The 25,602-nt window shown below is 47.9% G+C and overlaps 1 protein-coding gene across 3 annotated transcripts in view; it reads right to left on the reverse strand.

The window, feature by feature from the left end:
- Positions 1 to 25,250, reverse strand: part of ELMO1 (engulfment and cell motility 1) — a 526,001-nt gene extending 500,751 nt beyond the window's left edge. The window contains exon 1 of one of the 3 annotated variants that reach the window (XM_025464640.3): positions 25,095 to 25,250. In XM_025464640.3, coding sequence (XP_025320425.1) covers positions 25,095 to 25,183 — 89 coding nt within the window. In that variant the 5' untranslated portion in view covers positions 25,184 to 25,250. Of the gene's footprint in view, positions 1 to 24,928; positions 24,950 to 25,094 lie in introns of those variants that run through there. The other 2 variants (XM_049093811.1, XM_049093813.1) reach the window with 2 other exon arrangements.
- Between the last annotated feature and the right edge of the window lie 352 nt (positions 25,251 to 25,602).

Here is a 25,602-nt window from a genome sequence, read left to right on the forward strand (position 1 = left end):
ACATCCTCTAGAAGTCTGTATTATTATCCTCATTTTACAGATGAGGAAATTGTGGATCAAAACCACCACATAATTCGCTTAAATTCTCACATCTATAAATGGAGAGGGTGGGATTCAAGCCTGGCTCTTTCCAGCTCTACGTATCATGCTCTTCGCCCTGCACCAATGTCTTCTACGTTGCAGATTATTTACCTAAAATACGAAAGGGTTAAATATCTGCTATTTCCCTTCAATAACACATGCCATCATTTCATTGCTCTTTGTAGTCAGACATTGCTCTTATAGCCTACAGGAAACTCCTACAGATACAATTAAGCCTATGTCTCTTGACCTAACCTGTAAAAGCTCTGCTTTCACTTCTGAGGCTAGATAAAACTTGCAGCTTTCCATTTTATTTTATTTCTCAAATACTTATCCTAATTCCTCTTTGTCTCTTTTCCCCAGAAATAGATGTCTGATTTTGGAGTGATGCACAGAGCCATGTAGAATGAAATAATCCCTTTTCAGGGAAATACCCTCTTGGGGAAACCTAGGTTTCCATGAGAAACCTAGAAATGAATTTGACAGACAGTGTCAGATTCATTTCCCTTTCTCTTCTTTTAAATTATAAGTGCCCTCTACCAGAGAGGCTGCATTTCTAACCACTAAAATGCCCTTCTCTGAAATTAGGGCTGCATTTCTAACCACTGAAACGCCCTTCTCTGAAATGCCCGCCTAAACTAAATGATCTGCTTGAGATGATGTGTTGGGCGAGTACTTCCTGAGGGCTCTGTTGGTGGACCTCGTGGGTGGCAGTCCCTTGGAGGCAGGGAGTCCCCTGTGGAATGCAGAGCAAGGGAGGTCCAGCACCTCCCTTCTTCCTGGGACAACAAAGCAAACTGAAAAGAGTCAGGAACATGCTGGTGTCAGATCATCATTTCCTCCATAGCACAATGGTCTTCCTCAATCACAAATTCCTTAGAGAAGGAGTCATGCAAGTAGAAAAGTCATTTGCTTTATTGACCTTCTTGACATCTTTCCTACTAGTGTTGACCATCAGGGCAGCTCAGAACCTCTAGTCCAATGGACTCATAGAACCTTCACACTGTACTAACATCAGCCATTTCTCGCATGCTTGAATGTATAAAGCATCCTTCCATTTCAGTCCTTTTCAATATTCAGGACAGAGATTTAGAAAGCCACGGTGTGCTATATAGTTCAGAAAACTCAGTAGACAGACAGATTGTCCAGTACCCACAGGTTCCCCCCTAATTCAAGTCATGAAAAACTGGCCATCTAATAAGCTTCTGTGTCCCACCTCTGTCGCAGCTGAACAAAGCATATACTCCTCAGGAATCTTTTGATATTAGCAATTTGGGTAGAGCCTTAGAGATTCCGGCACTTTAGCAACATGGCCAAAGGAAAGGCCATGAAGCCCAGGAATCAAAAAACAGATGTGGTCTTAAAATCCAAGGCAATAAAACAATTTACCAATGCTGAGAAACCTATAGAGGTGATTTTCAAACATGACTTCTCTCATAACATATCTGTCTTCTTGTTTTTTTTTTTTTTAATATTTTATTTGTTTATTCGTGAGAGACACAGAGAGAAGCAGAGACACAGGCAGAGGGAGAAGCAGGCTCCCTGCAGGGAGCCTGATGTGGGACCCGATCCCAGAACCCCAGGATCATGCCCTGTGCCGAAGGCAGACGCTCAACCACTGAGCCACCCAGGTGCCCCGTATCTCTCTTCTAATGACTCTCTAAAGTCGATGCTATTCAGAACCGGGCTTCTTAGCAGAGGTGACCAATGAGCCTACTTCAGTCTGTGGACCTCCCAGAAGATCTTATTTTTAACTTCCAAAGAGTAATACACCCCCAAAGTATCAACAGTTGGTATTTCTTTAATTGACCATTTTGTTACAAAATAGGAAAGACCCCAAATCACTAACAGCTCTTTTATTTATGTGACAAATATTTATCAAAAAGGCATTCCTGCCCTGTGCTAGAAACTGGGAAGACAAAGATGAAATAGGCATGCTTTCTATCCTGAAAAGAATGCAAAAAAAGAAAAAATTTCCAATTTTCATAGATTTACAGTTACCTAAAATCATTGATTTGCTTTCATGTATCTTTGTCTTGTCTATCTGCTCACCGCTAAACCCCACTTCCTAGAATGTCTGGCTCCTGGGAGGTACCGGGTGGATACTTGTTGAATGAGTGGGTAAATGACACACACTCTGCCAACAACTATTTTGACTTTGGGCAAATCATCGTGGACCTCAGGTTTCTTGTGTGAAAAATGAGTTTAAAAGGATTAAGTTAGGTCCCAAGCGCATGCTCCACAGAATACCGGTTCTGCAAAATGCAATAGGTTTTATTAGAGCAAAAGGGAGCCTGTGGTTAACTGCGATTGAAAACCAAAAATATTATGAAGAAATTCTGACTGCAGGCTTCTCAGCCCTTAGCATGCTATTACATGAAGAGACTCTCCCCAGGAAAGTCCTGTGGGAGTCCCCCACTCTTAAGGCTACCAAACTCTTCATTCGAGAGTCTTCAGGCAGCTCTCTGGGCCCCTAGCACCTAGCAGTTCAGCACACATGTTAAGCTCTCAATAAATATTTGTCCCACAGGCCCGGGAAAGTCTCCTAACAAAAGGATCCCTTCTCCAGGGTCTTCTTTAATATTAATTGTTTTCATTGACCTAAAATCAGCTGATTTGTGGACCATCTTTCCCGTAATCTCTGCCCCTTTCTGGCTCAAGTGACTCACCCTCCTTAACCTTTGAGTTTTCTTATCTGTACAATCAGGATATTAATAGTAGTTAACTCAAAGGACTGCAGTGAGAATAAAACAACGTACATAAATCCCTCTGCATCGTACACAGTAAACACTCAATAAACATTAGCTATTCTTGTTACTCTTCACAAATGTAACATACTTTGGATTCCCCTCTCAGCTTCACCACTAAGCAGACTTTGGCAAGTGGATCCCTGCCCAGCTTCATCACAGGCAGAAAGCAGCCTTTGGATTACATCGGCGTTTCCCAAAATCTAGTTCTTCAATGACCATTTTCCAGCCCTATTGCTTTTAACATTAAGATAATTGCATCTTAGGGGCACGTGGGTGGCTCAGTCAGTTAGACAGCAATTTTTGGTTTCAGCTCAGGTCATGATCTTAGGGTCCTGGGATAGAGCTCCCCCATGGGGCTCCATGCTCGGTAGAGTCTGCTTGTCCCTCTCCCTCTGCTCCTCCTCCTCTCTGTCTCTTTCTCTCTCTCTCTCTCTCTCGAATAAACAAAAAACCTTATAAAAAAAAGATTATTGCATCTTAGTCACGTCCTATGCAAGAAAATCTGTGAAATCATAGGTTTGATGCACTTATGCCTTTTCTAATATGTATTAAAATGTATAAATAATTATTTAAATATATCTAAAAATCCAGCATTAGTACTTAACCTCTCTCCAATGTTATAGGCAGGGAAACTTAACTTAGACTCTCCAAGATCCTCCAGGCTCATGTGGTTGAGCAGCCAGCTATTGGTTTCAGCTCAGGTCATGATCTCAGGAAGGTGAGATGGAGCCTCTCCTACCATGTCTGTGTGGAGTCTACTTCAGATTCTCTCTCCCTCTCCCTCTGCCTCCCTCTCTCTTGCTCTCGCTCTCTCTTAAATAAATAAATCTTAAAAAAAAAAAAGGATCTCCAAGATCTTTCCAATAAACTATCCTGTATCTTCTCTCCTGAGAAATCACAAACTAGGTTTCCCAAAGCTAACCTGATCCCCCTAAGGAGGGATCATGGTTCAGACCATCAAAGGGGTCCTTTGTAGAAACTAGATTCAAATAATTTAACAGCTGGAATCAGAGATGACAAAGGGCATGGAGCTGACTCTGTGACTTTCCAAGGCAAGAATGGCATTTAGAATTCTCACTCAAGTTCAGATATTTCAACAATTTTTCCCTGTCAAGCAAATTAATGTGTGTACTTATTTGGAACAAAATGTTTTGCAAAAATGGACAACCACTGCAGTTCAATCCACAGAATTAAAGGACATCTCTTAGAAGGTGCTACATTAGCTGAGAGGTAGGAAGACATTTTTTAAGATATATTTTGGGCAAAGACTTCTTCAAATTCTAAAGCTAAAACTCACCAAAAAGCACATAACAGGCATGATGGCACCCAGCCAAGAACAAGAGCACCTGCTCCGCCCCCTCCCCCTAGGAAAAGCACATGTTGAAGCACTGACACCTCAGATGAAATAACCCCCAGTCACCTCACCCCGCTGGCAGTGACCAATGCTGAAAATGTGTCACAGCTCACTCCAAGGCAATACCACTCTCCTTCAGATGTCAGTGAAACCAAGGCCACTACAGTGGAAAAAAAGAGAGAGAGAGAGAGAGAGAGAGAGAGAAACCGTGAAGAACACTGTAGACCAGTCATAAATAAAATGACCAAGGATTCTATTATGTACACACTTCATGGCCTGCAAACATTGGGCTCTTTCATGAGTAGAAACAAGTATAAGTGGTAGTCTAAAATGTCTTTTCTTTAATATCTTTACTTTTAACTGCAATTATTCTAAAGCCCTTTTAATAGCTGTCACTTATTCATTTCTAGGCTGTAGCAAATTACAGTTGAGGAGATGGCTGCTGACAGCTCACGTCTGCGAATGGCACGTTCTCTTATTTCTGCAAGGTCTGTGGTCCCTCCTTCACGCCACAGCTACCATGAGTATGAAAGTCCTGCTACAAGGAGCAGTGAAGACAACAGTGTGCAGGTCTGCCAATTAGGAGTCCTCCATTTCTCCAGCTGTGTCTCACAAGACCCCTGTATATTCTTTCTCCTGCTGATAAAGGTAGAAAAAAATCACTTTTTCCATACAGACTCCAAACACAGTTTATCAATATGAAGGATGCATGTTTAGGAAGTGGTGTGGTGTGTGTGTGCGGTGTGTGTGTGTGTGTGTGTGTGTTGGAGGAGGATGGGGACAGCAATTTCATTTGAAAGGAATTAATATATTCCAGGTATTGTTAACATCATAAACCTCATCCTCTTAGGACTTGCATGCCAGGGAAAAGAGAACTGGGTCAAAGGCACAAAGCAGTCCATAAAAAATAAAATATTTTTGAAGCCAAAATAGTACCTAATAAAAAAAATCTGAGTGATCACTTTTGGCACCTGGAAAGTGGTACAGCCTGTCCCCAAAAATTAAAATTGTATGATACAAAAATAACTCTTCAGAGGAGCTTTCAGAACTCAGGCTAATGAATCCAGTTATGCTGCTTCTTAGCGGTCTTGGCTAGATGGAACATTGGACTCTGGACAGGGACTGGGCAGGACCAGCGCACAACAGAGTACACGCTCACAGCCCTGCCACATCTGTGGCATCCAAATGACGATCAGAGACCAGAACCTTGCGATGACATTTCTTTTTATAACACTGGTTCCTCTCCAAGTCGATATGGAGCCTAAAGATCAAAACAATCGAATGGGAAGGCACACTGGAAAGACCCCTAAGGAGACATTTTCCAAGCCTTTATGTTTTCGAAAATTCAAAGACTCAACAGATGAAAGCAGAACAAACACAAATTAATTACTGCTCACAAGATGAGCTTTTTACTTTTTAATTAACGTTCTGTCCTTAATCCAAAAGCAGAAGTAAAACATACGATGTACAGTGCTTACGCACCACTTATGGTGAAGTGTTACCTTTTCCCCCCAGGCTTGCTTTACCCTCATCCAAATGTTTAAATTTAAGATGCAGTCTTGGCAGCGTGTGTAGCTCAGTGATGCAAATAGTGTGGGACGGCGCCACCCAGAACTCTGTGAGTGGGAGGGCAACCAGGAAATCAGCTTCCCTTTTCTCAGCGTGACTGCACTCTGTCCACGGGAGGATTTGGGACCACAGATTGTTGCTCGTCTTTTCCAATCGGGGAAGGGGAGAGGTAAAGAGAGGCGAATGCCAAGGAATATTTTGGGACTACTTATATTTGCAAAACACCTGAGTTTACACTGTCAGTTTGCAACTCGTCTTCTGGTCCTCACCCTCCCAGCAATTCCATGTCCATCCTGGGGTCTCGAGGCTACAGGAAGAAGGCAGGTAATCTCTGCAACAGGCAGGTTTTGGCGAGGAAGGCCTGGCACAGATTAAGACTGTCAATGGGCAATTCCAAATATGCTGGAGTGATTTGTTTGAAACATCCCTACAGTCTCTTCAAGGAGTGCTACAGGCTGCCCTCCACTTTTTCCACTCTCCCGTCTTGCCGGCTGAGACTCCCCCTTTGGACATATTCCAGAGAGCAGGGCACAGAGGATGCAGTGACGAACATGCTGGAATCACTACACTCAGGAGCTCCCACCCCATCAGGGGAGACAGAAACGTACACAGGCGCACGTTGCTGAGTTTTGTTTGGGTCTTTTTGGACAGAGGCATGAACTAATTCTCTATGAAGGGCCAATCAGTTAGAGGTCAAGAAGGCTTTCTGAAGGAGACATTTAAGAGGGTGTTAGGTTTTAAAGGATGAAGAATGGAGCTATGGGAAAGAAGAGCAACCAGAAGTCAACCCGGGGCCTTCCAGAAGAAGCTTTGTAAGTCAGTTAGCCAGGGCAGGGAGTCTTTGTGTAAATATAAATCCCAGAGTCTGCCCAGAATCAGAATTTCTGAGGTTGAGGGCCCAGATTCTAATTGTTTTAACTGCTGAGATGATCCTGAAGCAGCTGGTCCATGCTTTTTGCTTGGGATCTCTCCATCAGGTTGGAGCAGCGTCCTCCTTCCATGTTACAGAACTAAGAGAACCGAGGCAACCGAGGAAGGCCATAGATTCTAGTCATTATGAGCCCCTGGCCTCTTGATCCTGAATTCCATGCCTGGACCACTATGTACATCTTCCGTAAAGCATGCCTTTGGCCCACGGCGACAGTGGTTGGTGCCTAAATGGGGATAGTATAGTAGTCCCATTGTGCTATGAGTGTGCCCACTGGTGCTGCGTCCTCCCCTGGAGGGAGCAAAGCCACTGCCCGTGCATCACCGTCTCCCTGGCATCGAGTGTTTGAAGAATGAGTTAACGAATGAAGTCCACAAATGGTACCCACAAACAGGACTTCCCGCAGCATCAGGTAAACACTAAGGTCACCTGTCCCAGACAGACCTTATTTCTCTAAAGAGAGAAAAAGAAGACCCAGCAATCAAACTCTGATACTGGAAGACACAGTGAACTTGCAACCTAAATCATAATACAGAGAACGGGAAATGCAAGATGTTTTTGTAGCCATAACCTATTCTAATAAAATGGCATTTTTTTCCTACAGCAGTTAAAATCGAGCACATACTTCAGAGTCTTCAGCAAACCTGGAGGGTACTGGAAGCTAGCCACAAAGAGTGCATCCTCGGAGTCCATTTGTGACTCGTAATTCCACCTTCCAATCAACCGATGGGCTTGAACACACAATTCCGGAGAAGAGGTTCAGAAAGCACATATACATATACCCTTTCACATCTATTGCACACCTGCCAGGGCCAAAGAACTCCATCCCCTGGTGACAGTTTTCATTTTGTTGTGACAACACCTGGGCACCATTTCCATTTGTACAGAAGGAAACAGGAGAGAACATAACGAATTTGCCCACAGCAAGGAGGTGATGAGTAATTTCGACCTCGATCTGTGTGGCTGTGAAGCTCCTGCCTCGGTTGCTTCCCAGAGGCAGTTTGGGGAAGTGTCCAAGGAAGCAAACAGGTCAGCCCTCCAGCCGGTCAAGGGCTCCAAGCACTTTCCAGTGCCGTGTGGTTACCCCACGGATGGCAGAGTCAAAGACCAATCAGAAGAGCTGGATTCACACAGACCTCTGGTATTGGCCACACAATAGTCACAGTGTTTCTAGAAGTGAAGGCAGGAAGGGTTCTAAATTCTTACTTAATCTGCAGAGGCACAAAACCTGTAAGTCAAGCGTACACGAGTCTGACCTGAATCATAAAAACAGTCATGGCCTCTCCATCAATGCCCAGGCTTGAAGCAGTTTAGAGACCCGGGGCCCCTTAAGTGAAGGGGGAGGCCTGGGTCCCCTTGAGGAAGGACCCTGGTAGATGGCCAACAAGGTACACGTCCTCCAAAGGGACCTCCAAGCCTTTCATTAGGGGGAACGTGCACTGGGAAAAAGGAAATAATCAGACCTTTGGGGGATTACTAGACACCAGCTCTGAACTAACACTGACGCCAGGCGACCCAGAGGGTCACCGGTGGTCCACCAGTCAGGGTCGGTGCTCCCGGGATTCGGGTGATCAGTGGAGGTTTGCAGCTCAGATCCATGCCACAGTCAGCCCAGCGGGCCCCGGAGCCCACCCCGCGGTCATCCTCCAGCTCCAGAGCGGATCATCGAAATAGGCCTGCTCAGCACCTGGCAAAAGCCCCACGCTGGGGAAGCAAGCCGTCCTTTGTTTATTTCATTAGGGGGGAAAAGGGGCTGTGGAGGATCGGAGAATGTGGTTCCCAAGGCCCGGATGCGCTCTCCTTTCAGAGTGAACTCAGCACACTGAAGTTTGGGGTTTACTGCGTGTGTGCTACTTGGCTTAAAAGAGATGGGCTTGGCTCGGCCCTGGAACACCAGGATTAATCATCCCAGCAATGGGGAGCCACGACACCTATCAAGTTTCAATTGCTAGCTTGAAACCCTTGATAGCTGCTAGAAAAATAATGTGCAATTACAGCCCAGAAACATAAATTATCAGGGCCACGGTGCTCTCAGAATGCAATGAATGAAATGTGGGTAACCACATATGTGGTAGGGATCCCAGCCCCCAGTGTGTGTCACGGATGCCTGGTCACCCACAGGCAGCAGAGAGGAAGGAAGAGGAACGTTCTCTCCAGACTCAACACTGGCTGAACAGTGGACAAGGCAGAGGGACGAGACGCTCCAGGGTTTGCACCAAGAAATGTCTTGCACGTCCTGACGTGTGACGGTCTCTCCTCTCTGTGCCCCACAGGAGTTTTGGGGACTAGGGGAGAATTACAAGGACGGTGATGCAGAGGACAAGGCGCTGGTTTCCTCCTCTGGAAGGTTCCTTACATCCAGGGTAGTTTTGGGTGTGGTGCAAGGGCAGCAAGGCGTAAGCGAGGCCACCACAGGATGAGGCATGGCAAGGCCCGCGGCCGCCCGCCTCCCCCCGTCTGACGCCTGGCCTGGCCCGCGCCTCGGTCACAGTGACCTCGGCAACACCGGGTTCATGCAGTGAGAGGCTGCAGCCCGTGTCCTTGGGCTCCTCACTCAGGGACGAAGGAGCCATTTGAAAGGGCTCCTCCCACAGGGACTGAAGGACACAGCCTGCGCTCATCTACTTCTTTCTGGAACGTTCACAGAGTGCCCGTTCGGGGCTCAGCGCTGGGAATATGTACCTTCAGGACCTCCCATCTGCTCAGCACAGAGAAGGACTCACTGTGTCCTAGGAGAGGATACCAGGAAAGCAAGGAAGGCTCCCAGAGGAGGTGACCACAGGGCTGTGTCTCGTAGACCAGAGGGAGATGGGGGTCCAGCGCACTCTACTCTCTGTGCACCCACTGAACTGTCTAGTGCCCTTTCTGTGGCTTCTTTTCTGTTCTAAATGTGCCCTTAATATTCATTTCAACCCCATTACACCCGAGCAGGAATCCTGGCTCTTATACTCTCTTGGGGGAACAGCCAAAAACAATCCCCTATTAGGGTAACCGCCTAAGGGGTAATGTCACCCTGGCGGGACACCTGAACACACTCAGTCTCCTGCTCTAGAGGGCTCGGTAAGCAAATCCGTGGAGGGCTTCTCATCCTCCTCCTCCTCATCCCCCTTCTCCTCCTCCTCATCCCCCCCTCCTCCTCCTCATCCCCCTCCTCCTCCTCCTCCTCCAGCCAGCCTTCCCCACCACCTCCCTGCCTCACAACCTCGTTTGGGACTTACATAAAAAGATTCTGATTAAAATATGGTGACAAGATGTAAAGTAAAATATCAGAGACATTGGGGGAATAAGCCACAGATCTGAGAAAACAGCTGCATATGGAAGGATTAGGAAATAAATTAGAAAAAAAACTCGAAGGATTTAGAATCCATTTCAGGTGCACTAGAAGAAAATCCCTCCAGTATCGGGAGAACAGGTCCACATTAAAACCCAGGCAGTAAAGAGGCTCCCTCCTCTACTGGCGGCCTCCACAATGTTTTACCTCGAGGTTTATAGTCTTTTTTCACTCCGTGGCACTTTGGGGAATGATGCTTCTCAAAGTGGCGCCGGGACCACTGGGACCTATGCAGTTTCTAGGTGCCCAGCAATTCTTAGGCGTTTTGAAGTCTGAGAACCACAGAAGTAGGTACTGTATCATTCTTAAGTACTGGCAATATCCATGCTAAATCACTCGGTTAAACTGTTTAACATTTGAAGGAGACACTTGTGACTAAATTGATTCTTCTAGAAATTGTTAGATTCTAAAAGTAGTAAGAGTGCGGTCACATTGTGAGCAGGCTTAAATGATGTAAAATTTACACACTGAAGCCAGGGAGACCTTTGCAATGCATAAATCTGATCCTGTCACTTCCTCCGGTAAAACACTCCAGTGTCTTCCTACTGCTCTTCTGATGAAGCCCCAGACCCCTGATCCCGATGAGCCCTCCTCCCCAGTCTAATCTGGGCCTGGAGTGCTCCCCGCCCTGGGCACTCTGCTCTTCGGTTCCTTCAACATCTTTGTCTGTTCTTCACATCCACTCGTCATCTGCAGGGACTCCTCTTTCTGCACTGAAGCCCATTCTCTTCCCAGCCAACTCTGACCGCATTAATCCCTTGCCATAGGCTCTTCCAGCATCAGTACCTTTCTCCCCCACCCCTTGGCACAGCTTAAATGTCATATTTCTTTCATGTGATCCTTTGATCAATGTACCTTTCCTCCACTACTGGGTATCTAAGCAGCCCAGGAAAGCAGCAATGGGTCTGCTATTTTCCATAGGAAGGGGACTCACCAGTGTTTTGTTTTGTTTTTTTAAGATTTTATTTATTTATTCATGAGAGACAGAGGGTGGGGGAGAGGGAGAGGCAGAGACACAGGCTCTGAGAACCACAGAAGCAGGCTCCATGCAGGGAGCCTGATGTGGGACTCGATCCAGGGTCTCCAACATCACGCCCTGGGTCAAAGGCAGGCGCCAAACCACTGAGCCACCCAGGGATCCCCCTCACCAGTGTTTCTGCATCCCCTCGTACACCCCATGGTACCCGGCAGGTGCTCAATAAACACGTGTGGATGAACAAATGCATGAATAAGTATTTTAAAAGGAAGTGCAGGGCGCCTGGGTGGCTCAGTCGGTTAAGCGTCTGCCTTTGGTTCCGCTCGTGATCCCAGGGCTCCTGGGATGGAGCCCCACATGGGGAATCGCTGCCAGCGGGGAGTCTGCTTCTCCCTTTCCCTCTTCCCCCTCCCCTGCTTGTTCGTTCTCTCTCTCTCTCTCTCTCTCTCTCAAAATCTTTAAAAGAAAAGGAAATGCTGGAGGCAAAATCAGATCCATGGTAGCCATCAAATACACTCTGACCCCTCTCCTAAAAGTTAAGGACTCCAACGTCTCTCTGGTACCCTGAAGACTCAAGCCTTCTGGTAGCTTCCCTTCCCTCTATCGGATACTAGATACCTTCTTTGGCACTTATCACTTCAGATGGATGAGCCCAACTCTTCGTAATGCAATTCCCGGAGTCTGAAAGAAGAGTGAAACTCAATATTAAAACTGCTATTGTGCCATTTCTCTGGGCCTTGCATTGATCTGGTTACGAACAATCACCCTAAAGCCTGTTCGTTGTCTGAAAGATGTATTTTGAACTAAAAAACCTGGAGATCTGACTTCTTATATTTTTGTACCTCTTCATGTGCCTTGGCATTCTCAGCTCCAGAGGTCGATTCTCAGACTGTTTCATGGCCCTCTCAGATGCCGGAATTGTTAGGAACACATTCTGAGATTTAAAATGGCCCCAAACGAGTCAGCAATAATCACAACACAATTTCTGTGACAGCAGAATAGTGTCTCATGGGAATGTAAGCGAAGCCACCCCATCTGCCCTCTTCTTTCCGCCATCCTGCTGGCAGTCAGCCCTGGCTCAGGTAAGGAACAGTGTGCTGCCCCGACAGTAGTCTCTCACTTGCTCCTGAAGCAAAGCTCTCAGGACATACTGTTCCCCCTCCTTCACCAAGTAGCACGGCCCCTCGACACAACATTCCCATGTAATAGGTTCGACTGAGGCAAAAATGATTTTGACAGATTGATGGGAGACTTGGCTGCAGGAGAGTTAGCAATACATGTGCTGCAGAAAGAGCATTGAGTTTGGATCTGCATGATGCTGGGCAGCCAGCCACTCCAGCAGGTAGATTTCCTCTTCTGTAAAATGGGTACAGGGTTAAGTCAATGTGTCTGAATCACCGTTAAACTGTTACAGAGTTCGGTCTGAATATAATTCTCCAATGATTTACTGTAAATCTGTATTTCACTATATAAATCTTTTTGCGGGTCTTTATTTTTATTTTTTTTAAAGATTTTATTTATTTATTCATGAGAGACAGAGAGAGAGAGAGAGGCAGAGACACGGGCAGAGGGAGAAGCAGGCTCCATGCAGGAAGCCTGACGTGGGACTCGATCCCGGTCTCCAGGATCACACCCTGGGCCGAAGGCGGCGCTAAATCTCTGAGCCACCTGCGCTGCCCTTTTTGCGGGTTTTCAAATGTTTAGTTAACACTGGATCCTATTTAAAGTTACACACCAATCCTAATACCAATCCTGTGTCGATTGCTACACAGTCAAGGATATAGCTGCTGAACAATGCATACTTATCACCTTATTTGGGGGAAGAGATAGTGACTGGAAATTTATTTATTTTTATTTATTTATTTTTAAAGATTTTATTTATTTATTCATGAGAGACAGAGAGAGGCAGAGACGCAGGCAGAGGGAGAAGCAGGCTCCCTGTAGGGACCCCGATGCGGAACTCGATCCCAGGACCCAGGGATCTCGCCCTGAGCAGAAGGCAGACGCTCAACCCCTAAGCCACTCAGGTGTCCCTCTTTTTTCTTTTCTTTTCTTTTTTTTAAATTTATTTATTCATGAGAGACACCGAGAGGGAGGAAATTTATTTTACACTGAAAACAGTGTGCAATTTGTCAGGTACCAAACAAGATTTGCATATAGTGATTAGATGAGTGACTTTTCACTCCTAGAGTAATAGGGGGATTGCTACACTCTCAAAGCGAAAGTTTAGAGAAATAGTTTCCATTTGGCACAGTTCTTTCTCTTGCACACCCATACTTCAGGGCAGTTTAATGTCTGTATTGAGGTCTATCTTTTTTCTCATCCAGTTCACGAAAGCCATTATCAAGTGACAGGTACATGAGCTACTGGGTAATGAACTGGCAAGTCTGTAAGCTAGGTGTTGCCTTCTTGAAGGCACATAAAGCAGAAAAGTCACCCCAACAAACTGGCAATAGCCAGAAAGAATAAACAGGAATGGAAACAGGTGGCTTCTACTTAGTTGGCCATAAAATGAATTGTCCAACCTGAGACACTTTTGAAAGGGAAAGTTGGTACGCTCCATCACGCTGGGCCAACAGAGCTATATTGGGTTTCATATTCAGGACTGTAGTCACCCTACTTTTATTTTTCTGTTTTATCCTCAGAGTGTTTTCTAATCCGGTTGATAGGCTCAGATCAAAGAAGAAAGATTAACACTTTACTTCCACCCACCTGCCAATGAACATTAACAGTCCCCCACTTACTGGAATGTTCCAAATGATTCAAAAAGGGATGTTTACCAAGTGTTATTGGAAGGAGTGAATTTCCTTAGTAGCAACACAATCACATGAAACCCAGTTCAACTGAACTAAATTCCTGCCAATTGTTCCTCCACCGGTACTCCACTGACTTGGGGTTTCTCACTGGGCTTCTGTCCACACTGGGCAAGTGCAAACAACCTCCCAGAAAGAAGGCTTCAAGGAATGGGAAAGAGCCACAATTAGCAACCTCCATTCTCTCTACACAAGGCAACATAATAATAAAATAAAACAACAAAACCCAAGGCTAGTTCCAAGTGAACGAGAGACGGAGGTCTATTTACAACAGCTTGTCTTTAGGACCTCAGGTTGCTAACAGGATTCGTTACGTCAATTCTTTTAATTCACAATCGATCATAATTTTCCCTGACCTGTATTTCAGCAGTCTACGTCTCTGTATGCTTGAGGAAAAGTTACATAAATCAAATGAACTTTCCAGCAAAAATCTTAGGAGGAATTTCCGGGGCTACAACTCAGAGAGAAGATGAAATAATAAACGCATGTCTTTAAAAGATTTTAGCAAGATATTTGAATTAAAAAAAACCTGAATAGGAACTATTGAATTAGTAATAATAACCTCAATAACAACAGCAAATCCAATCCACTCCTTTTGGGGTACCCTACTTTACAATAATTTATTCCATTTAATGACCTCAGCAGCTCCAAGAGGTAGGGACTTAGATTACCTCCACTTGAGTGATAAGAAAACTGAGGCTGAGAATGAATGATAATTAACTTATACCAAATGGATCAGCAGGTAGAGTCAAAAAGATACTTGAACCCTCCTACCTGACAAGTATTTATTTAGCTTTAAACCTTAAAGACTCCTGCTTTTCCCTTCTTTCCAAATCCAGTCAGCTACCAAATCTTTTTTTTTTTTTATCATCAATGTCAACATCCTTTCTCTTGTGTCCAGCCAGGGGGTCTCCAGAAGTGGTCTCCTTAAAGGAAGAGGATGGTCCACTACTCAGACTAGAAGGTGGGGGCAGAGAGGCCTCTTTTCAAGTGGCATTTCCACGGCAAGCACGCTGCTTTATTTATTTATTCATTTGACCAAGACTGTGTGTTTCTTAGGGTAGGCCCAGAAGGAAGCAGCTGACAGCTTCCATCTCTCTTTGGCACCTCCTTCCTGCCGTACCTTCTAATCTACCTTCCCTGTTGCCTTGGGAGTTAAACTTCTCAATGACTTCCAATTGTGTCTTTTCCTTCCCTAAGATCCTTTGGTTTTCCTTTCCACTCAATCCAAATGCCCAGGTCCCAGAAGAGTTGACACGAGGCCTCTTCCAGACTATCTCCTGACTACTCTGATTGCTGTATTCCTTGGATACGTCATGTGCTTTAATACTCAGCTTTCCAGATCTTTCTCAATGTCACTTCATTGTTGAACTCTTTCCACTGTGATCTGCAAACACTCTACATACACAGACATTTATCACACTCCATTATGACTATCAATGGGTCTGTCTCCCAGACAGCACCCCTCCCCATACTGCTCATATGAAGTGGATCTTATAACGTCCAGGAAGTGCCTTGACTACAGAACATAAAATGCAATCAAAATGGTGGTTGAATAAATGAGTGAATGAGTGAATTATGTATTATGATGGGGGCTGTAAGCCAAGCAACATTTCAATTTGAAAATACTTACATGCATTTTAAGTGTAAGCCACACGTTTATTTTTAAAAATATACTACAATTAATAAATACATGTTTAACTGTGCTTCTCTCATAGAAACCCAGGCAAGGGGGATCCTTGGGTGGCTCAGCCGTTTAGCGCCTGCCTTTGGCCCAGGGCATGATGCTGGAGTTCCTGGATCAAGTCCCACATGGGGCTCCCTGCATGGAGCCTGCTTCTCCCTCTGCCAGTGTCTCTGCCTCTCTCTCTCTCTCTCTGTGTCTCTCATGAATAAATAAATAAAATATTAAAAAAAAAGAAACCCAGGCAAATGTTACCTAAAACTCTTGATTGAAGAATGGACAGTTATTGAGAAAATAGTTCTAATGAGTTGAAGTCCTTTCTGGCAGTGGAGTTAAGGCTAAAGATGATGGAAACATATTCATTCCTTGATAAAGATTTTGATTTAATGAGATTTGTACTGACTTACTATAAATGTGACAAGCACTGGAGAAAATATGATTTAGGAGCTGATATAATAAGTCTCTTTGCTTCCAAAGACCTTGCATTCTTAGGAGGGCAGCGTGGATATTTGTGTGTACCTTTCTCACACATACATACACACAAGCTTACTAGTAAGTGCATGAAAGAATCAGTCCCCTTCCCCCCAAATCTAAATTGTTGAGTACTCAGTCACTTCCCACAGAATGGCCCAGTGTTGGAATAACTAGGGCACAAGGTCCACTATAAAAATGCCATGAAAATGGGGAGGCGGGGCAAGGGGTAAAGGTGGTCAGGAGTCAAGAAAAAAAAAACAGCCTTACTGAGAGTTATTGGAATTCACTCTCACTCAGCCAAAAATACGCAATCTAACCAAAGTCCTTCCACTAGCTCTACCTCCCAAGCCACATGCCTCTTTAGGGCCATGGGCAAAGCCAGCTGTGGCTCTGCATTTGGATTAAAGAGCCTGAAAACAGAAAAAAAAATTATTTTGAAATGCATTACGCTTCAAAATTAAGGGTAATTGTGTGTAGCAGCCTGGAAAATATAGCTCATCCAGTACTGCTCAGCCACAGAACCCCACAGCACAAAATGCTGGCTCTCTAAATGCAATTTCAAACTTAAAAAAAAGAGAGAGAGAGAGACAGAGAGAGAGAGAGAGAGAGGCACAAAGGGCGGAAGGAAGGGTGGAGGGCTGCTATAGGGCTGTGACTTAGAAGAAGGCTGCTGCCTTGGGGAGACGCAGCCCGTATACAAGCCGGCAGTATTTCTAGATCACTTAAGCCACTAGATGCTGCTCTGCACGATTACTGCAGCCAAACATCGAAGGTAAATAAAAGGTCGACAGATAATTACATAAGGAAATAAATGTGGCAAGATGAGGACAGACATCTAATGGATAGAGCAGGAAAGGACTTCACATATAGACACACCTTAAAGCTTTTCCCCCGACCGGGACGATGTCCTGGTCACACTAATGGACTATCTATTACTAGCCAACTAGCCAAGGTACATTTTACAAGCAAATAAATGTAGGAGGGATTTCACCCCAGTAACTCATTCCCACGCAGACACTTCTTAATCTTGTGACAGAGGCCTTGGAATGAGCTTCGTTAACCACCTTCCCGATTTCATTTATCATATTCCCATCAGGTAGAGGTTACAGTTAACACAGCAACCAGAGGCCAGTTGATTCTAGACCTTGTGCGGGAACTGAAATATGAAATCACTAGCCATGGGTTTCTCCAGCCGTAGCATACCAGGGAGAAACACACGTGAAGTTCAAACGAAACTGAGCTGGGGTTAGGAAGGTAATTATAAATACAGGAGGGAAGGAAGCTTCAGAGGAAATGCGAAGATCTAGAGGAAATTAAAGAACATACAACAGGGTGAGGCCACCAACATGTGAATACACCACGTCAGGGTCTAAGGAGTAAGCAGGAAAGAGAAAAAATGGGGCACTTATAACTGCTGTCAAAAGCCTAGCCTGACGGCACATAATTAGTCTAACTTATGCAAGAAAGCAAAACGATGGCTCTCAATTGGGGTTGAGAGGTTGCCCCTGAGCGGGCAACTGGCAATATCTGGAGGCATTTTTGGTTATCACGACTGGGGGTTGCTACTGGCATCTAGAGGGTGGAGGTCAAAAAAGCTAGTATTTCCAACGACGCCTGGGACAGGCCCTCAACAAAGAATTATCCAGCCCCATACATCAAGAGTACTGAAGTTGAATCTGCCTGAAATAAAGGGTCAGCATAAAAGGGGCAATAATAGCCTGCAAGCAGCCTCAGCATCACCCAAGGGAGAAACCTTCCTGGTAAAAGACTCCAGTCTCTTCCAGTCTCTGGTTCCCTTAGTTGGTATTCATCTACAGGGCCAGGGAAATAGTAAAAATTAAGACTCTGTTATATAGTGTATTCCCTATCCCCACTTGGTCCCTTCCTACCACCAACTGGTTCCATGCTTTTGCTTTCACCATGACTCATCCACAGAGGGGAGGAAAAAAAGTGTTTGCTAAAGAATATGTGTCTATTCTCCTTGGCAAACACTGTTCTCATTTTTGATTAATGAATTCCATTCTGGCTTCTGTGCCTCAATATCATGAGCTTAGGTGATGGGCACGCTGTCCCCAAGAAAAGGATCCACTAACTCTCAAGGCTAAGAAGTTTAGCTTTGCAATGAGAAATCCAAAGAGAGGCACCAACTCGGCAAAACTCGGCCTCAGTGGTGGAAGACGCGTCCCTGGGAGCCATGGCAACCCAGAGCATCTCCACTGGAACCCAGGGCATCTCTACAAGCATACGGGAGTAAAGGCTCCCTAGATGCACTGCAGCAGAGCTCAACATGGGGGGGCCTGGCCGGGCTAGTGGAGGAGAATCAAAAGGATAGAAAATAGCCAGTACAGGCATCAGGGTGCATGGGAAAGGAGGAGCAGGGGAAAGGAGTTGGAAAAGCTGGGTGTAGGCTCAGATCTCCTCTCCAAATATCCCTGTGACATTTCATTCTCCCCAGGCCACACCTATGACATGGGGATAATACTACTATACTGCTTGTTCTCCACCACTTCCAAAACAGTATTCCAGGAAGAAGGGTGTCAGCTGTCGAGGCAGGAAGGGAAATACCACATGGATCCTGTGACTCGGAGATCTCTGGGGCAATGCTCCGTCAGGGCTGACCTAATCATGGTGCCCTCACACCGCTGTTCTTTGTCCAACAAGTACAACCCACCAGGCACACAGCAGCCCTGGAGTCCAGCAAGTAGTAAACGTTTTCTAACTGAGGAAAGTTCTGTTCCCTGAATTAACTGTTAGAACTAAAATAGCCAAAACTGTAGCCTCAATTCCTAAAACTGAGGTTCCAATAATAATCTTGCTCGGATTCTGGAAATCGGTGTTTGTGGGGGCCTAGAACACTGAGAATCGTCATCTCCTTCTATTTATACATGTGACTAATCTCTCCACTGAGCACTACGCCAGGTTGTTGCTGGGCTTAATTCTGTTTGATGAGCTAGCATTCCTTCTCCCACACAGATTCCTGTTGGATACGCTTCACTGTTACTCCACCTTAGGCCAGAGACAAACCTCTGCTCCAACTGTACCTGCACTTATCCTGGGCAAGCGTGGAAACCACAGTTAACTTAATCCTGGATCCTAACAGTGTCCTTCAGGTTTCGGTGCTGGCTAATGCAAATAAGTTCTAATGGTTAACACTCGGACAGCCCAAATCATGGGGGCGGGGGTGGGAGATTGCAACCCATTGTGCATGATGCATACAGGGGTGACTTTGCTATACCTAAGAACTTGGTGCTAGGGCGAGTCAAAGGTTTTCAAGGGAGCTACCCTGCCACCGGGATGGTTGGTCTTCAAAATCCTTGTTTCGGGTAGAGCTAGTCTCATCCTTCCTCTTCTTTGGTTGGCCAGTCCCAAGGCCAAGTCACGTGAACTGTTTTATCTGGTTTTGTATCATGGTAGTGTGCCGCCACCAGAAAAGACTACGGTCTTTGCAAAAATCTGAAAGTAATTAAAATAGGTCTATGGGGAATACTGGGTGTAAAATATGGAAGGAAAAGTTGAGCAGAGTCAAGTTCCAAAGACCTGAAAAAGCTTAAAAACCTCCAAAGCTCTGAACTAAAACTTGGACATTCAGTCATTTTCCTCGCAGTAAGATTAAAAGGGCTATTTGGGATGAATCCACTGCCATCTCACTCAGTGACAGACATACCACCTGGATTTCCAATTTTGCCACCATGGAGGACTCATGACCCACTGCACCATCAAGTTCTTTCAACAGCAGTACTTTTTAAGATTTTATTTACTTATTTGGCAGAGAGAGAGAGCGAGGACAAGCAGGGGGAGCTTCAGGCAGACGGAGAGGGAGAAGCAGGCTCCCCACTGAGCAGGGAGCCCCATGGGGGCTGGATCTCAGGACCCCCCCCCCCCCGAATCAGGACCTGAGCGAATCAGGACCTGAGCCGAAGGCAGACCCTTAGCCGCCTGAGCTACCCAGGTGCCCCCAAAGCAGCATTATAAAAGTTCAGTCTGGGATGCCTGGGTGGCTCAGTGGTTGTCTGTCTTTGGCTCAGGTCATGATCCTGGAGTCCCGGGATCGAGTCCCACATCGGGCTCCCTGCATGGAGCCTGCTTCTCCCTCTGCCTCTCTCTGTGTGTGTCTCTCATGGATAAATAAAATCTTTAAAAAAATAAAAATAAAAAAATAAAAGTTCAGTCCATGGCTGACACTTTTACTGCATCTGATTGAACATTTGTAAATGGCAGCTCTTGCAGGAGATTAAACCAATAGCACTTTGTAAGGGGTGGGAGCAGCTAAATATTTCTTAAAGTATGGCCTTATGAACCACTTTCATCAGAATCCCTGGCAAACTGGTTGAAAATGTAGATTCCAAAAAAAAAAAAAGAAAGAAAAAAGAAAATGTAGATTCCTAGGGCCTCCAAAATTATTAAAACAGACATTTTTTTTTTACCACCTTAAGCAATACATTTGACATTAAGAGTCAGCATCTGTTTTGTACAACGCCCTATTTTTCCATTGTACTTGCTGGTGTGGACCTGATCAATTGACACTATGATCTACTCCTGGATTGCAAGGCTAAACTTCAAAAACACTAGACTAGTTGACAAGAAGGAAGCAGAACTTGAGTTGTGTAATTAGAGGAAACACTTGAGGCTTTGTGATGCAGAGAGGGTTTAGTGATTCCCCACCTTTTCCCAATCATTCATTCAGACAGAATGAATGTCTGAAACACCAAAGGACCCACTTCGATGGTTTCAGGCATGAAAAAGTGGTTGCAGGCTTCAGTTACAAAACCTTAAGGGTACTGGCTGTCTTAGATCAGGGCAGGAAATGTCCTCCATAGGAATGAATAGCTCTAAACCCTCAGTGTTAAGAAAGATGACAAGGTAAGCAAAGTGTGCACTCCGCAGAGCCCCTTGGCACGCCCGCAGCCACATCCTCTCCGCAAGGACTTCAAAGCGCTCCCTTCCTCCGCCCCTCCCTACCAGTTCACACTAAACCCCCAAAGGGGGTAAGTTACTTTAAAACACTTAAGTATTGTCCTCTCTCAATACCATAATTTAATAAGTGCTTATGATTTAGAAACACTGTAGAGGCCCCTCATCTGTTTTCTCTTTTATTTTTCTTCTCCTAGACACGTCTCATTTATCTTCTCCCCTGCGTCTGCCACCCGGCCTCCCTATGCTTCCTCCCTTACCTCTCCTCCTCTGCCTCCACCTCCATCTTCTGGGGGAGCAGAGCGGGATACAGGGGCTATCTCTGACCCCACCCCACTCACGGTAATGCCCTGCTTTCTAGGGGAGTATTGCCCTGGCTAAAGCAACACATGTTGTGAAAAGACTTTCTCCAGGGGCGCCTGGGGGGCTCAGTCTTACGTTAAGCATCTGCCTTTGGCTCAGGTCATGATCCCTGAGATCAAGTCCAGGAACTCCCTGCTCACTGGGGGAGTCTGCTTCTCCCTTTCCCTCTCCCCCTCCTCACTGCTCATATTCTCCCTCTCTCTCTCTCACTTATTCTCTCTCTAGTAAATAAATAAAATCTTTAAAGGAAAGCCTGGGTGGCTTAGTGGTTGAGCATCTGCCTTCAGCTCAGGGTGGGATCCCAAGGTCCCGGGATCGAATCCCACATCAGGCTCCTCGCAGGGAGCCTGCTTCTCCCCCTGTCTATGTCTCTGCCTCTCTGTGTCTCTCATGAATAAATAGATAAAAATCTTTAAAAACAATAATAAAAGAAAAGACTTTCTCCAAGGAGTGTGACCAAACAAACACCGGATCTGAAGTGGTTATGCATTATCAATAAATTGTACTGGTTTTCCACTCTCCCAAGGAACCATCTCTCTGTTTCTTTCTTTGGGCTGAAACTCTGAGTTGGCTCAAGATGGAAAGGGGTCTGCAAGAGGAGCCGCTGGGCATGGTGCAAAGGACAGAGGAAACAATCAAAGCCTGTTACCTGGATTCGCTTGCCACTGACACTGCAATATTTTCCCGGTATAATTCCCGTAACAGTCATCTCTTACTCAGTCCATCAGCAAGTATTTTTTGAGCACCTATTGTGCTGGCAATCGGTCTAGGTTCTGAATCTACACAGAAGAGACAAGGTCCCTGCGCTCATGGAACTTTCATTCTAATGGGAGGAACAGACATAATCAAATAAATAAATGAATATATAATGTGCCAGGGGGTGAAAAGTGCTCAGCAGGAAAACTGAGTAGCTTAAGAGGACCAGAGGGGGGGCTGGTTGCTATTTCACAGGAGATAATCAGGAAAGGCCGCCTGTGGGACACCTGGGTGATTCAGTCAATTAAGCATCTGCCTTCAGCACTAGTCATGATCCCAGGGTCCTAGGATAGAGCCCTTAATCAGGCTCCCTGCTCAGCAGGGAACCTGCTTCTCCTTCTGCCCCTTCTCCTGCTCATGCTTTTTCTCTGGTTCTCTGTCAAATAAATAACATCTTTAAATAAATAAATTAATTAATTAATAAGGAAAGGCTGCCTGTAAGCTGACAATTGGGCAGAGAGACCTGAAGTGAACAAGGGAGTGAGCTATCTGGAAATGCAGGGAAACATGCTTTGTGCAAAAGGAGTAACATATTCAAAGGCTCTGGGGAGAGAACTTGGTGAAGAAGAATGTAAGGTGGTCAGAATGGCTGCAGTTAAAAGCAGGAGAGACACCTGGGCAGCCCAGTCGGTTAAGTGGTTAAGTGGCTGACTTGGTTTTGGCTCAGGTCATGGTCTCAGGGTTGTGGGATGGATGGAGCCCCACCTCAGCAGGGAGTCTGCTTGAGATTCTCTCTCTCTCTCTCTCTTTTTCTAAAATAAATAAATATTTTATTTAAAAACAGCAGGAAGATGAGACATGGGGGAGGGGGGGTGGAGATAGGACCATTCATGGCACCACCCATCCCGTAGTCCAGTGCCTGCACCTGAATTCCACAAGACTCAGGCCTGGGCCTGCAACGGCCCCTTCCCTGATATCCACCAAGCTGCTCCCCCAGTTCCCTTCCCTCCTGACCCCATCCCCCTGCAGACTTTCAACACTCCTGGTCATTCCCTCACAGTTTCCCCATTAGACAACCAGTCCATCTAATTAAAAAAAAAAAAATCTGAGTAATAGATTCAGTAGGAAAAAAGGCAACATTTAACCACAGCCCTCCAGAGAGAGGAAATGTACCCTAGTCCGGAGCAGGGGTTCAGAAGGGCAACTGTAAAAAATAAAGTCCGCCACATGACAGCAGGGCATCCGGGCTTCGAGGTTCTGTAAACTGAGGGACAATAATCCTTGAAATAACCTTGGGAAGTAGGTATGGAGGGGAGACAGGAAAAACATGACCAGAAGAGGCCCTTACTAAGAGCTGCTGTCTGGCTTTTTTTTTTTTTTTCCTTAAGATTTTATTTATTTATTCATGAGAGACACACAGAGAGAGGCAGAGACACAGGCAGAGGGAGAAGCAAGCTCCCTGCAGGGAGCCTGATGCAGGACTCCATCCTGAGACTCCGGGGTCACTCCCTGAGCCAAAGGCAGGTGCTCAACTGCAGAGCCCCCCGGGCATCCCTTATAGAGATTTTCCTCTTATTTTTGTGTTACTGTTACCTTTCTTTAAAAAAAAAAAAAAAAAAATTTTTTTTTTTTTAAATTGGAGTTCAATTTGCCAACATATAGCATGACACCCAGTGCTCATCCCGCCAAGTGCTGGGCACTGAGGGGGGTGGGGGGCACTTGGCGGGATGAGCTGCCGGCTTTTTGATCTAAAAGTGAACCTGAGTAGGGTTAGGTCCCTCCTGGGGTTCTTAAAGTTACCCCTCAGAGAGTCCATGCCTAAATACACATCATCAGTTACTTTTATTTCAGAAACAAAAGAAAGAAAAAAAAAAAAAAACCACGCCGGCAACACTCCTGAAGTCTTCCGGTGCCCCCCACCTCCCAGCCCCCCCAAGCCAGGACCTGCGGCCTCTGCCTCCCGGGGCGCGAAACCTAGTCTTGGCGCCTCTGGAAACCTTGGATGCAGCGGGCCGGGGCGCACCCTCCTGGGGCCGGGAGCCGGGAGCCGGGAGCTGTCCAGGGGCCCCGGCCGGGCCCCGCGCGCCCGCCCGCCGCACCGCCAGCGACCCCCGCCCGCCGCCGCCGACTTGAAGCGGCCCCGGGCGGGAGGCGGCACCGGGGGCCACTCGGCGGGCAGCCCGCGCCCCGCGCCCCGAGCCCCCCGCGCCCCGAGCCCCCCGCGCCCCGCCTGCGCCCGCGGGCTCCCACGCTCCCCGCCCTCGCGCGCGCCCGCGACCCGCTCGGGCTCCCCGGCCCCGGCCCCCCGCGCGCCCCGGGCCGCCGCCGTGCGCGTCTCCCTCCCTCGGAGCCACCCGCCACCTGGCCGCCCCCCGCGGCGGGGACCCGGGCCGCGCCCCGCTGCCGCCACCGTGCAGGGCCGCCCGCTGCGCCCCCTCCCGAGCCGCGACCGCCCTTCGGGGCCCCCTCCCCGCCGTCCTCGCGGTCCCAGCGGCGTCCCCAGGCGCGTCCCCAGGCGGCGGGGACCCGCCGTCTCCCCCGAGGGTCCCGGGCGCCCCAAGCGCGCCCCCTGCCCGTCCCCATCGCTGTCCCCTCCCCGGGGCGCGCTCGCCGAGGGCTTCCCTCCCACCCGCGGGTGCGGGAGCAGAAGCCGGGGTCCGAGCCGCCGGCCCCCCTCCCCGGCGCCCCTCCCGGCGCCCCTGCCCGGCTCGGGCTCCCGCTCCCGCTCCCTCTCCCGCTCCCGCAGCGGCCGCCGGGCGCTGCCCAGACTTCCCCGAGTGCGGAGCGCCCCGAGCGCACGCAGCCGCCCCCGGCTCCAGCCGCGGCGCCCCGGGGGGGCGGGGGCGCGGGCAAAAGTGTCTCCGCGGCGCCCGGGGCGCCCCCCGGCCCCGGGGCAGGGCGCCCCCTCGCGAGCCCCCCGCCGAGCCCCGGCCCCCGCCCCGGCCGCGCCGAGGTCAGCGAGTCGGGGCGCGGCGCCAGCGCAGGAAACTTTACGAACCTGCCCGGGGTCGCAGGACGGCGGCGGCGGCGGCGGCGGCGGCGCCCCGCGGCCGCGGAGGGGGCCCGAGGCTGGGTCCGGCGGCTCGGGGCCGCGGCGGGGGGGGGGGGGGGGGGCGGCTCTGCCTCTACCCCGTGCCCATCCCCGGCCGCGCACACGCACTCACCCTGGGGCCCCGCCGGCCGCCGCGCCGCCGGCCGCCGCTGCTCTCACTTCCTCTTCCTCCCTCCTGCTGGCCGGAGACACATTGTGCATCTGCAGGCATCCCGCGGGCGGCCGCCGAGTCCCCTCCCGGGCGGGCGGCCCTGCCGAGGGGCCGCCGCCGCCCCCGGCACCTGCGCGGGACTCGCGGGGTTGGCGCTGTCCCCGCCCGCGCGCCCCGGGAGCTGCCGCCGCCTCGGCCCTGCGGGGCGGGGGGCTGCGGCGGGGACGGGGTGCGGGGCCGCCCACCACTTTCCGAAGTCCCCCTACTTAAAAATAAGGAAAATGTCAAGCACCGTGCACGCCTCAGATCGGCTATAAATAATATGTGTGCAGAGCATGACTTCTCGGATGAGCTCACACGCGGCGCTTTGCAGGCACTAATTAACTCCGTCACCGTCATAGCGCCACCTCCGGGAGGCCGAGGGCGCGTGGCGTCTTTTTATATGCTTTCATTTTTGGCAGCTGGCATG

This window comes from Canis lupus, chromosome 14 (genome assembly GCF_003254725.2).
Source record: "Canis lupus dingo isolate Sandy chromosome 14, ASM325472v2, whole genome shotgun sequence".
Lineage (NCBI taxonomy): Eukaryota > Metazoa > Chordata > Mammalia > Carnivora > Canidae > Canis > Canis lupus.